Source organism: Gavia stellata, chromosome 4 (genome assembly GCF_030936135.1).
Source record: "Gavia stellata isolate bGavSte3 chromosome 4, bGavSte3.hap2, whole genome shotgun sequence".
Lineage (NCBI taxonomy): Eukaryota > Metazoa > Chordata > Aves > Gaviiformes > Gaviidae > Gavia > Gavia stellata.
In genome coordinates, this window is record NC_082597.1 from 37430520 (window position 1) to 37443909 (window position 13390).

The following is a 13390-nucleotide window of genomic DNA, read 5'->3' on the forward strand; positions in this document are numbered from 1 at the left end:
GAAGAGACAGGAGAGGGGTTTGAAGGATTACACAAGTTTGAAGTTGTCCATAGGTAAGTCTTGAATGCAACTTTTTGAAAGATGAAAACTTTTGAGTCCCATATATGTATATATAGGTATTTTTAAATGAGATGTGACTCAAGTCACCTTCTGAATATTTGGGGGTAGACTTCAGGAGCCTCCTTGGCTTCTGATACCTGCTTCTACTTTCACAACTGAAATGGCTCTTCCAAGCTACACGGTAAACTAAGAAAAAAAATGAATTCCCCACCTGGAGGGATGACAGAATCCATAATATGCTAGCAGCATTTAAATCCCATTCCTGTTAAGCACCAAAACCATTTCTATAGGGAAATTGTAATCTTAAGGATTATCTTTAATCATATACAGTATATGTGCAGAGCCCTACCTTTTGGGCAGAAAAATACCCCTCCAGCATTAGTTTTGAATAGATTACATCAATTGGAAGTGTCCTGGTCAGATCACCAAAAACATATTGTCTCTTACAGGCCCTTCCCCAAAAGATCCCCATCCTATAACCACTCTTGATGCTACTTTCACGACTGTTTGTTCCCGTGTATTAAAGGGATGACATAGACAGAGATGTCGTCTCCAGAGCCCAGCCTGTCGTTGGATATTCGCCAGCCCCGGTCCTTCAGCACTCCCCTGGCTCGCATCACCAGGTCCTGCGCCGCCAGCGTGTACCTGTGGAAAAGGCAGAACACAGCCAGGGAGTGCTCATCTTCATGAGGGAAGTGGGTTTCACAGCCTGCCAAGTTTACTGTTGTGAGCTACCAGGACAAGCTTCCCAGTGTTTTCGAAGTAGGCAGGAGAAACACAAACCACAGCATACCCACAAAGCAACCCCTTCCAGTTCAGTGATGGCTCCTGCATCAGAATCTGAAGGTATCTGACAGGCACCAATCAATGAAAAAGTCACCGGTCATTGTGGGTGCCCAGTTTCACCAGTTTTCAGAAAAAAATTAACACGCTTGCCTTAGCAAATTGGCTTTCTAGGAGTAGTCTGAAAATTGAGGACCCAAAATAACACTACTTGCTACTGAAAACTACGCCCTTGTTTATGGACACACCTGAAGGTAAATACAGGTCGACTATTTCAGAGACAAACTATAACAAAGAAAGTGACTTGAAAGTGAGTAATAGGGCACTAAAAATAAAATCCAAATTGCAATTTGAAACAAGTAGACTAATTTGACTCTTTTCCTTGACCGTAAGAATGATTTTTAAATCTCTCTTATTCTAAAACTGTAAAAGGAAACTTACAGTTAATACAGCCAGATTAACAGACTCCCACAGTCCTCTCACATTTATGAGTTCAACAAGAACTATGTGAATGTGAGTTGTCAAGGGCTTAATTTAGCGAAATACCAGGTTTCATGTTGTTTCAAAACTCCAAGCCTGTGCTGGGTTGAGTGGCATTGGATTTATGGGAGTTATTTTCTGTCCTGAAAAAATAACAGATGCTGCTTGGGGGCAGAAGGGTGTCAGAGTCCAAAAGGTGGTGCATGACAGTGCTCCATCATGTTCTCCCTTATCATTTTACCTGCTGTTACTAGATCAACACATCTGTGTACTCATTTAGAAGTTTCCTCTGAAAGAAGTCTCATTATGGGTAAACAGCTACTGTCACGTGTTTTTCTTCACGAGTCCAACACCTGGCTGAGATGTTTTGAATTTGGGTGGGTGGAGGCAAGCTTTTATATGATTTGATAATGAAAAATTAATTGACCAGTTAAAAGACTGACAAGAAAAAAACAGTTCAATATTGTGTCTGCCTGTGTTTTATTTGAAGCGTAAGTATCAACCTCCAAGATGATGCTGGGCTCTGTGAAGACAAACACATAGGCCACCAGAAGCAAAGGACACCTCTGTAGTTTCCAGAAACCAGGAAGGACAAGAAGGATCTGCATTTCAAGACACCCTTTTCTAGGGAGGATCCCTGGCCAGAAATGGTCTGCCCAGATCTCATCTGAGGAATGGCGAAGAACAGTATCTCCATTGATCAGAAGCAGTGGGGGGGAGAGGGGGAAGTTTATTAAGTCAGTATCCAGGACTGTTCTAACCCCAGAAATTTTCACCAGAGAATGCATTATTAAATGGTAATTTCTATCAGTAGAAACTTTATTCACTCTCTGGGGATAAAAGAAGGAAAAAAAAACAATTATGTTCTGCTTCTACAATTTTGGTGCCATAAACTCAGATGACTCCTTTGAACCAGGAATAGATTTATTTGCTCTACTAGAAATATTTCTTCAATGCAAATAAACCAACATTCAATTACCCAAAATGTCTGATGTTAAATCCAAGTAACGTTGTACCGAAGCAATGCACCCCCTGCTCCTAATGGTACTGAGTGGTAAAATTTCCAGCCCTCACTAGTTTTGACAAAAGATTTACTTTTAGCAATAAGAGAAAGGGCCCAAGGCATGAACTCTTAACACACAGGATTGCACACACATGTGCACACTGTCCGCAGATTCCAAGATAAGTCTGTACCAATGACCTTGAGCTATAATGGCAGGATGTAGTAAGAAGCACTGCCCATACTGTCCTGATGCAACATGAAATTGTATTTTCTAAGGGGAAAAAACCCGAACATACATACTTGCACTTCCCAGCTCCCAAATCCCCAAATCAAATGCAGGGCTAAGGAACAAAAGGACTCCACGTGGCAAGCGAGAAACTGGAATATTTATTCACAGCATGTCTGATGCTGAGTGAATTTTGGCTAGAACATCTTTTCCAAGGATTTCTCAGCTATTGTCACAAATTAAGAGAAGAAAACACCCATCATTCTGAGAGAAAACTTTGCCTTCCTCCTTTTTTTAATTAACAAGGGCTCCCCACATCTAAAGAGTACAAAGGAATGAGTATTGCTCTTGATTGTGTAAAGCTTTTGCTGCTTAATGTTTGGAGAGGGCAAGATAAAAAAAAGGAATTTTAATAAAGCAGAAATTCTGTCGTAGACAGACTGTGAAATACACAAGAAAACCAGCACACTGAAGCAAAGGAAAAGGAACAGGTGAAGGCAGCAGCAAGGTAACATATTCCTCTCCTTGTGTAAAGCTGAATTGGAGCGATGCTGTTCAACCTGGCACTAGAGGAGATAGGGTGAGTCCCTTGTACCTGGAGATGAATAGCAGCAGCAGTCCATTACCGAATGCTTTATTCTCCAGTGCTGTGAACTTGGGATTCAGCTGTCGAGACAGCATTAGAGAACTGCTGAAGTAGTTTTAAAGTATCCACTTCCTCCTAATGAACAGCCTCGCTGGAATACAACCTTTATGTTTTAAGAATAAATATATTTTTTTTTCTTCTGCTGAAGCTCTCAGTATTGATTGGTGAAAGTACTGCAGGAGAAACGGTGACAGTGGGGAAAACGTGCTGCTGTCTGAGCAGCTTCTTATCTTCTCACACCCAGCAGAGGTGGAGCAACTCCCCAGCATCCTCATAAATCTCTAGCTAGTGTGAGAGAGAGTGAGAGGGAACAAGAAAGGACAGGAGGGAGGATGAGAAATAAAAGATTCCCAAGGTCAATGGGTAAATCTGCATAAGTGCAGCTGAAGGAAATGGGCAAGAGCCATGCTTCTCTATCTTCATACCTTGTCAGAGAGATGATGTATGGAAAGCAGCGGTGTGTCGCTACCACCTGTTCTTCACTCAGGGTCCCCTTCATGCTCTTGTCTGCCACAACACCCATAAGAAGTGAGCTGGGCTAAGAAATCCAGCTCCACCCCAGCTTCTTCACTCCATCACAGCCCTCACAGAGGAACTGTTCTCCAATCAAGTCTGTGCCTACCACCTGCTGCCCAAATCCCCTGAGGCTGTGTCTGCATGTCTGGGTGAAGACAGACCCCAGGACTTTGCTCTCCCTGCACTTGGAGATGCCCAGGCACATGCTACATTTGACAGGATTCAAAGATGTTTTTCTGTGGGTAACAAACACTCACAGTTCTGACAGTAAGTATGAGCAGGATAGAGTCCCAAGAGTGTTGAAGAGGGCTATAAGCTCTTACCCATCAGGCTTATAAAATTACTTCTAATTCAAATGGGAGGGATATTGTTCCCTCAAAGAGCTAATTATGTAACAGATAAGTACTCTGCAGCTCTAAAATCTTCCTCCCTAGCTTTTTTTTTTTTTTTTAAAAATATGCTGCTGTCAGGGAGTAAGTAGGCTACTGGGTCAGGCAGATCCAGAGTCTGCTCCAGTTGGTAGGTTCTCCAGAAGACCACAGCATTACCAAACCTGGGGGGCAAGTCTCTTACATTCTGACAAGTTTTCTACATCCCTAGAGATTTCACATTTCCAGCTGATCACCTCTCCACAGACTGTGTCACTACACCCATCACAGAACCTGACATTTTGTAGGATAACATTTCCTTTAAACATAACACTGATAATATGGCAAACAAGATTTTCCTGTCACTGACTAGTGAGAGGAATGAATACAGCTCCACAGTCTGAGCTGCTATGCTATTGTAAATTCATTAGTTATACCTCATTTGGACCACTGTGAAGTAATTACGTAAAACCTCTCACACAGTACTTGAAACCCTTTAAATATCCTTTACAACCAAGCAGCAAGAGCAATTCCACAGAGGTAATTTTCATAAATATCATTGTAAACTATATGAGGGACTGCTCTAATTACCTTTCGCAAACTGGCATGAGAAATGTCTTGCCACCACTATTTGTAAGCCTCTAAATGACCTGGCACAAAGTTACTTAAAAGAACAAATTAATTTTCAATTCAGATGTCCATTCATAGACCAGTAGGTCAAACACTAATAAACGTGTTTGTTCTGGCTCATAATACAGCAAGCCCAATTCTGGAGTGTGTTGTACTTGTCCTGGCACAAACAGGGACTAGTCCCCAACAATTACTGGGGCTAGACCAGCACAAACAAATCTAAATGAAACGAAGAAAATGTCTTTTTTCCTTTAGTGTCTCTGATTTGTTTTATATGAGTGTTTTATAATGGATGAAAAATTACTCACCTAACAAGTCAAAAGATCGAACAAAGAATTCCCGTCCCTACTGCGGCAAACATGGTGGCCATCACCAGCTTTGGAAAGACAAAAAGGAACAAGAGAGACACAACGCACCCAGACTGTATTCACAACAGACAGGACCAGCGAAGATGGTAGGAAAAGACAACCTTTCCCAATTACTAGATGAGAATGGAGACAGAGCAGAGGTATTTCATTTTGCCAGGTGCATTTGCAAGAGGAGACTCAGGGGTGCAGAAATGAGAGCAAAAGCTCCTTAGCACGTCTGAATGGTGCTAGGGAATAACCAAAAGTAGATTGGCTGGGTCATCTCCTCCTACCTTAAATTAATGGCGTAGCTGCATAGCACAGTGCCAGATGCCCTGGTAGTGCCCCTCGCTAATCCTGCCTGATCTCCTCCCAGAGAGGGCAGAGACACTTCCACGTCTTCCTGAAGTAGAGACAGCCCTGGCTGTCATTCATACCACATCTCCTCTTTGGCGCAAGGAGGTGGGGAAGGTCAAAATACTGCAGTTGCAGCTTCATGTTAACCATCCATTCACCCGAAGACTGAGTGCTAGCAGCGCAACATCGTTTTGCATTCCATGTTTGTAAGTGTCAGGGCAAGAAAATACTGCTCGCGAGATACTTCGGAGCTGCTCTCACTTTAAAACCCAAGAGGCTGTCAGGGTGTCCCAGTTATCTTCCTTGTTTGCTGATGGAGAACTGGACTGACCCTGTGAAGATGACCACTTAAAAACATGAGAAACATCAAGCATTTTGAGATGGGTTTCCCCATGTCCTCAAAAGTTGCCACATCTAAACAATTATAACTTGAGCTCTTGCACCATCCTGCATGTTTTCACTTGGCTGCTGAGATATCCCAGAGCTTATTTCTGAAGCTCTGCTTTCCGCAGGCCAACTGGGGATGCATAAAAAGCTTTTCCCCACTCTCAGCCCAGGGCGAGGGCAGAAGACAGCGACGGCCAGGCCTGAATTCAGGAGCAACACACACTTCCCTTCCTAAACAGTCCCTAGGGAAGGATAAAGCTCTTTCCACTTTCACAGTCCGCCCTTTTACAAGCAAGAGACTTCTGATCTCTAGCATAATGTTTTAATTCACAGTGACACCGAACTTGGCAGCAGACAGACTGATGGACTCACTCAAGGCAGACAGCACTCTAGCTAGTTGTTTGGGAACTTGTTTGTCTGCTTGATGGTATGTTTTAAAGAAAGAAACTGATCAAGTAGAGGTGATAAAGACAGGAAAATGAAGAGGATGAGGTAGGTTAAAATTGTGAAATGAAACAGAATCCAACTAATTGGAGTCAGACTTTCCACCTATTTCCACCTATTTTGTGACCACGACTGTCCTGCAGCTGGTAGCACTGAGCATCCCCTACTGAAGGTGGGTTTAAATACTGTGCAGTATTTATACATACATACATACAGTGAGAGAGAGGGAGATATATGCTTATGATGTCCTAGTAAGAAACAATCTTTAGTGTTAAGGGACTATCCAGAGGAGTGTTGAGTGGAAACCTGTGACTGCTGGAGACAGAGACCTGTTGCTAAGACCTCAGCCTCCTACAGTTTCCACAGGACCTCATAAAGCCAACAAAATGGATCCCATGCCAAAATACCATAATCCCACAACTCTTCCTTTGAAGGTAGGCAATTCCAAGTTATAACAGACCTCCCCACCAAAACCCCACATTTGCTGTAGAAGTTCCATCCAATTTATAAAAATGTCTTCTTGTAAGTGTTGCCTATTTAGTGTTGCCTATTTAGTGTTCCAGTGAATGTTATTCGTATCATACTTTCTACAAAAAATACATTACCAGAAAGCACTCTTCTGCAGAGAAGCTAGAAAATCAGAAGTGAGTACGAACCTGTGGGGATCATCGGGGTCACAGTTTGGTAGGAAGTTAGTGACAGCTTCTGCCACTTCTTCATTTAACAGCACATCCCAGAGTCCATCAGTAGCTAGGATCAGAACATCATCTGGCCCGTGCTCGTACTGCAGGAGGTCATAGACTCTCACCTAAAACAAAAAAAACCAAGGGACATCCATGAAGGAGGAGACTGTCAGACCTGTTTGTGAAACATCACTGAGTTCGGCTGTGAGTTAGCAGGTTCGGCCAGAGCACTGAAATACCTCTCGCAGCACTTCGGGGGTCTGTCTCCAATTCAGGCCTCGAGACAGCAACCCTTCCTGCCCCGGCTCAGTGTGTCTCAAGTGCTGACCCCAGCTGGGATGGACACAAGCGTTCCTAAGCCAGGCTATAAAGCACCGTGCCGCCTGCTGCCAGCAGTGCTTGAAGCCTCCCCCGGCCGGTAGCCTGGCTTCGGTGTGTGAGGCTCTTCCCCATCACTGGCAGGACTAGTCATATGGAAGCTGAATAATTTATTTGATGAATTTTTGATATTTTCTAATAAAATATTCACAAATAATTGTTTTCACTACTATTTGTCCAGATCCATTTAACTCTGCCAGATAGACTGCACGTGTTCAGAAATGCCTGTGTCGCAGAAAGCATCGCATTCACTTTGAGACCTGAGGCAGCTGCTGCACTCAAGAATTGTGCCTGAGCAAGCGACTAGTTCCATGAAACGGAGAAAAACTGTTTACCTGGTCAGTTATGTGTATCTGTAAAGAGTTCAGTCGGTAGAGACCGATTCAAGATCTGCACAAAAGCGAACCCCAAGCTTATCCACACTATTAAAATGCCCACTTGCTTCACCTTGTCAGTCTGCAGCCACAGTCAGGCTGACGACTGCTGCTGGCACCTCCATAACACCCAGCCTTTACAGTGACTTCCACCATCCTCTTCCCGAGGAGGCTGGGGAAAGCCGGGAGCGGAGGGAGCAGACACAAGGGGGGCCGGGAGGCCAACAGCTGAGCCAGAATACGAGGAAAGGCCATGGCAAGTGTTTTAAACCGAGCCTTTAGTTGGGTGCAACTCTCCTTCCAGCACACACTGTATTCCAGCTGACAAACCACCTGCAATTTCCAGGTTGCGATGGGGAGCCGTTACAAAGCACTCATGGAGCACTTTAGTTACCACAGCAAGTACCACAGCTTGAAAGAAGTGCGACCACCTTGGCAAAGCAGACAGGAGGAAACGATCATCTATACTGAAGTTTGGAAATGCTGTACCTCTTCACGTACCCTGCTCTGGCCTCAGGCTCCACTAACAGCAGCAGTAGTCGGGAAATTTGTCGGAACAAGCATTTGGCATAACTAGAAAATACGAGCTGTTTTATTCTCCCTCCTCGTGCATTCTCCCCTTAGGAGCCACGGAGCAGGGAATGCACGTAAAATGCCTGGACCTTTTAAGGTAATTATAATTTTATGGACCTGCAACCAGTACCAGAGGAAAAAAAAAAAAAAAAAATCACCTAGACCTGACTGCTAATCCTTGTTTGCCTTTCACTCAAAAGCACAAGAAGGTCATTTGTAAAATGTAACCTTCACTTCATTATCTAAGGTAGCAGCTGAATAAGGACTTTGGAAGGGATTAAAGTCAAGGCAAGATACTCTCTTCATTAGAGCATATCTCCTTATTCAGACTGAGTGGGAATATTGTTATAGAAAAGATCCCTACATGCAGCACAGCTCTCCTCTCAAGCCCACTGCACAGAAACCAGTAGCTGTCATAGTACCCATTCCCCAAAATTCAGTTCAGCCTTTAACAGCCCAGGGTTTCAACTCAGAAATCACTGGTGTGTGTGTGGGGGTAAGTTGGCCAACACGGCCGTTAATAAGCACCACATGTTCTGGACAGATCTCTTGGGTACGGGCAAATATTTGAGAGAGCATCAGGGCTAATGCACTCAGCAGCAAGCCCCTTGTAGGAATAACCAAGCTTCGAACATCAGCACTAGGAAAAACACATCTGCCATGGCTCTCCGACCCAGGCAAAGTACACACTATACCGCAAGAGCCTTTTTTGCAGTGTTGGTGGGGGAGAAGGCAGGAAACCAAGACCATGCATCACTGATTTGAATCCTCCTGAAATGAACAATCTTGTCTGACTGGGGAATGGCACTGGGGCAGATAAGAAACTCGTCAAAGCTACCTACAGCCAATGCATAGGTCAAAAGGTCCAAATCCTTGGTGTAGCACAATGCTAGAGCAACACCAAGAAGAGATAATTTTATCAAGAACATGTTTAGTTTCTGGGGAAAAGAAAAAAAAAATGCAATCACTGATTTTATGGGTAATCTGGGAAGAAGGTAGTTACTTCCTAAAAGCAAAAGCTTTGTGAACTGAGCACCTCCAGAAAGGGTTGCAATTGAGAAGGAACTAGATGTCAGAAGAGGTGCAGAGAAGGGCAATAGGGTGAACAATAAGGGATGCTAGGCTGGTACCCAGCCTAAGGAAAAGAGAGTGCCAAGGTTACAGGAGGCAAGTTTGGGGCAACTTCAGGTAAGATTCTTGTATACAAGGACCAGCTGGACATGCAAGAAAATGTTCACTGAAACGCAACTTTGTCTGTCTTCCAGTTACCACAGCAGCAACACATTAGGGCAGCCATGTCCACATAATACTTAATTTTTTCTTAAGCTCTTTCTTTCTGTCTTTCCTCGTATTTCTAAAATACAGTTGTAGGTGCCCCCAGTACACTGCTGACAAAAATAAGCTAATTTAGAGCTGTCCAGTCTATCATAGGTTCAGGTTATGCTCACAGACCACCTTGCCCAGGTGCAGAAACAAGCCAGCTCCTAACCCTTCATTTTTTTGCTAGCAGCTTTGTTCTGGTTCTTATTTGGGTCAACGAGGGTCGCTTGCAGTAGCGACAAGTGCCTTCAGCTGGACATGGAGAAGCTGGACAGCAGAGCTCCCGGCGGCACGCAGGTTGGGCAGCACCACCAGGGCACGTGTAACAGATGCTCAGACCAGCAGGGCTCACTGAACATCTGCTCCACACATCCCACATTGTGCAACACCCCATAGCACACTCCACACACGCTGTACAAAAGAAGGTGAGAGAGTGGGATATACCAGAGTTTTGGAACGACGAACAGAGAACCAGGGAGTTACTTAAGCGCCTGCAACAGCAAGCAACCCCACAGCCCTGTAAATCTTATGTGACCGAAAGCAGCTCATTGCCTCCAATGGAAATTATTACTTTTTAAATTTTTTTTTTAATTCCAGAGCCAACCTACCCAATCACTGCCTCTTTTCCATAGCTGTATTTCAGGAAACTAAACAGCAGCGAGGTTTAAGCGACATTCTGTCTGCAACATAAGTTTGCACGAAGCTGCACACACTGCAGAACAGTATCACGTAGCCTCACCAGAGCAGATGACGGCTGGCCAGACACTGTCTGATAGCACAGAGGTTTCCTTAACTGGTACTTCACCCTTGACAAATTTCCTAGCAATTCCACACAGAATCCTCAGACCTTCCCTCATGGCTTATTGCTTCAGCAGCCAGCCATCAATCCTGACAGTGCTCCACGGAACTCATGTCCTCTGCCCCAAATGCCTTGGACTACCTGTGCTCTGTCCTCTGCCTCCTGTACTGTCCTGAGAGCCTTGCCACCAACTCCCCCCAGCTTCCCAGCCCCTTCTGTGATGCCCTGGAAAACTTCCTCACTCTAACATCTCTCTGGAGCACCAGGGCACCCCTCAAAGGAGCCTAGTTTGGTCACCATACTTGCACCATCCACGGATGTCTTACTTGACTTGGAGCAGCTGATTTGTTAACTAGCTAAACTTGACTTTAGTAACCAGAAAATGTAAAAAGCCAATGGTAGCACAAACATCCATGACAATAAGAGTTGGGTTACACTGCATTTTACCCTGAGTGGTACTTACAGATCTCTGCTGATAGGTAACAGCAGACACACACTGCTAGAGCCCATAGTCACACATGACATCTTTCTGAACGTGCTTAATGCGGTTTGTCACATAACACCTTTCTTCAATCCAGATATTTGTTTCTCATATCGCTCACCTACATGCAGTCAAGAGCGCTGAGAAAAATGCTCTGGGCAAGCAATGAACAAACAGGTGGGCTGTTTTTATATTTACATTTCAAAGAGATCTATCCACCGGACAAAACCTGCATTTGGCTGCTGAAAAGGACCACAGCAGCTCCGCGAAGGCGCTGCGGCTTGTTTGCCAGGTTTGTTTTTAAAAGGCAGCCAACACGAGTCCCTGCGGCTTGAAAACTGCTCACCACAGTGACACACGAGCCTGCAGCCACCTGAGGTGCTCCTCAGCAGCCAGCCCCAGGGGAATTCGAGCCAAACAACAGCCCGCATTCACTTGCCTGCACTATTGATCAACTCGTCTACTTCAATAAATTAAGCCCTTTCTTAGTTGTATCATCCCTTTTTATGCGCAGTATTATCCAGTGCAGCTTCGCTGGCAAATGATGAGATCTTTCAATACCACCCTCCAAGTAATTTATATGTAAATAATAAAAAGCGGGTCCCAACACTGCTCCCTGCAGCACTCACCAATTAATCTCCTTTTAGCTTTTTACTGCCACCCTTTGTTTCCTGCCCTTTAGCCAGTTTCCAGTAGACTGTGCCAACTTTCCACTTAGTCTATAGCTTCATATCTTTTATATTAATAACCTGTGATACAGAACAGCTTCTCAAACGTTTTCTGAGAAATCAAAGTGCTCATGAAAGACCATCTACTGCATTTATTTACTTATTTATTTATTTATTAATTCTCTGGTAGACATAACCCTGAAGGACTTCAAGTTACAAGCATGATGTTTGCTTCTTGAAACCACCTTGACTCCCTTTGATCAAGCAGTACTTCTCTAAGTATTTGCCTCACTTGTTCCTTTAAATGCTGTAATTCCTAAAGATTTCTCCAGAAGGCAGCTGTGAATCTAAAATGGTCTCCTCTGACATATTTGTGGAGTTGTCAGAAAGATTTTACTAACATAATGGAAGGGGAAAAATTCTCCTTCATTACCTTCTTATCATTTGCTGTGGTGGCTGGCTTCAGGTTCAATCACTGGCAAGGGCTAAATGCTGCCGTCAGAGCCACACCTCTCCCCACCAAACGGCTGAGCTGCCATTCGAAAATTCTCAGGATGAAATTCTGCTTTTCAGCTGCAACAAGGCGGATCTTGCTGAGCTTTAAAAAGCAGAATTTCCTGCTGAAAGCTTTCAAATGAACTGTTCCATTATGAAAAATAAATATTTAATTCCATGCCAGAGAGCCTCAGCCATCGCTTGCCTGCTTTGTGCTACTCCAGTTCATTATAAAAGGCTCAATTCTCTAGAGCTCACCAATCCGCAGAAGTCCTCCAAATCTGGTCTTGTAACAGCTGAGCCACTGAATCCTGATAACATTTGTCAGTCTTGGCTACATGACTTCTCCTCCCATAGCCTGGCACTCTATCAAAGTATCATTTCACACCACCCTCAAATTACTTTTATATGCCTATTTCTGGATGTAGTCTCAGGGATGCTTACGTTTCCTTCAGCTAAATTTTAGTGGACATGGCATACCAGACCTTTGTCATGCTGGAAGTAAAATGTTCTAAAAACTCACCACGTTGCCCCTCAACTTGGGAAAGGATGCTGTAATTACGGTGCAGAAACAAAAGCCAGAGGACTTGGATCCTCCCTCTGTCACGACTCACTGTGTGCCTTAATTTCCTGTGCCTCCCCTTTTCCAGGTCTGGAAACCAGACATTGTGCTTCCCTACCTCTATATAAACAATTTGAAATCCAATGCTGCACAAGGGCCAAATATGACTGCTGCTCGACGCCACTGCCTTTACTTCCAAGTGCCAAGCTTCCCAGATGGCAGCATAAAGACATTGTTTCTTAGTGCCGGTTTCTGTGCAAGGTATTCTGTCCATACGTGGACAGTGCAAGTCAGGGAAAAACACAAGGAGATAAAGCACTAGGGCTCTCTCTGTGAAGAGAAGGAAGAGATCATTAAGAGAAGGAGGTGCAACGGAAAGCAAGTTGGAGCGTACGTTACTTCCTAATAAAATTCAGGGCTTTTTTTGCCAGTATCTCTAAACTGAGGTGGCTGGTGTTCTGTTTTTCCTCCTGCCCTTGTACATTTCTGCTGAATTTAGCTGTGAAGGGAATGTGGAAACAAAGCTGATTCTGCTTCCCTTTTGCGAAGCAGTTAAGAGATCCTGAAACGTGGATAGCATATGAACTGGATATCGTATTCCAGAATTTGAACATGTACAGACACTCCACGCAAATCAGAAAAGCCCATGAGAAGCTTTGGTTTATACACACAAATACTGCAGCAGCAATTGGCAGAGATGCTGCTGCTGAGATACTGTGCTGCAGCCATTACATACCCCAGAAACACTGGGTCTCAGCATGCCAGAAAAAAAATAAATAGGTAGAATTGCATCATTTCGCTGGCACTGAA

The 13390-nt window shown here is 44.1% G+C and overlaps 1 protein-coding gene across 1 annotated transcript in view; it reads right to left on the bottom strand.

The window, feature by feature from the left end:
• Nucleotides 1–516: 516 nt before the first annotated feature.
• The window catches only part of PPM1H (protein phosphatase, Mg2+/Mn2+ dependent 1H), a 141897-nt gene continuing 129023 nt past the window's right edge, over nucleotides 517–13390 (bottom strand). The window contains exons 9-10 of the mRNA XM_059816677.1: nucleotides 6904–7055; nucleotides 517–705 (exon numbers count right to left, since the gene is read on the bottom strand). Of these exons, the coding sequence (XP_059672660.1) occupies nucleotides 558–705; nucleotides 6904–7055 (300 nt within the window). The 3' untranslated portion in view covers nucleotides 517–557. The remainder of the gene's footprint in view (nucleotides 706–6903; nucleotides 7056–13390) is intronic.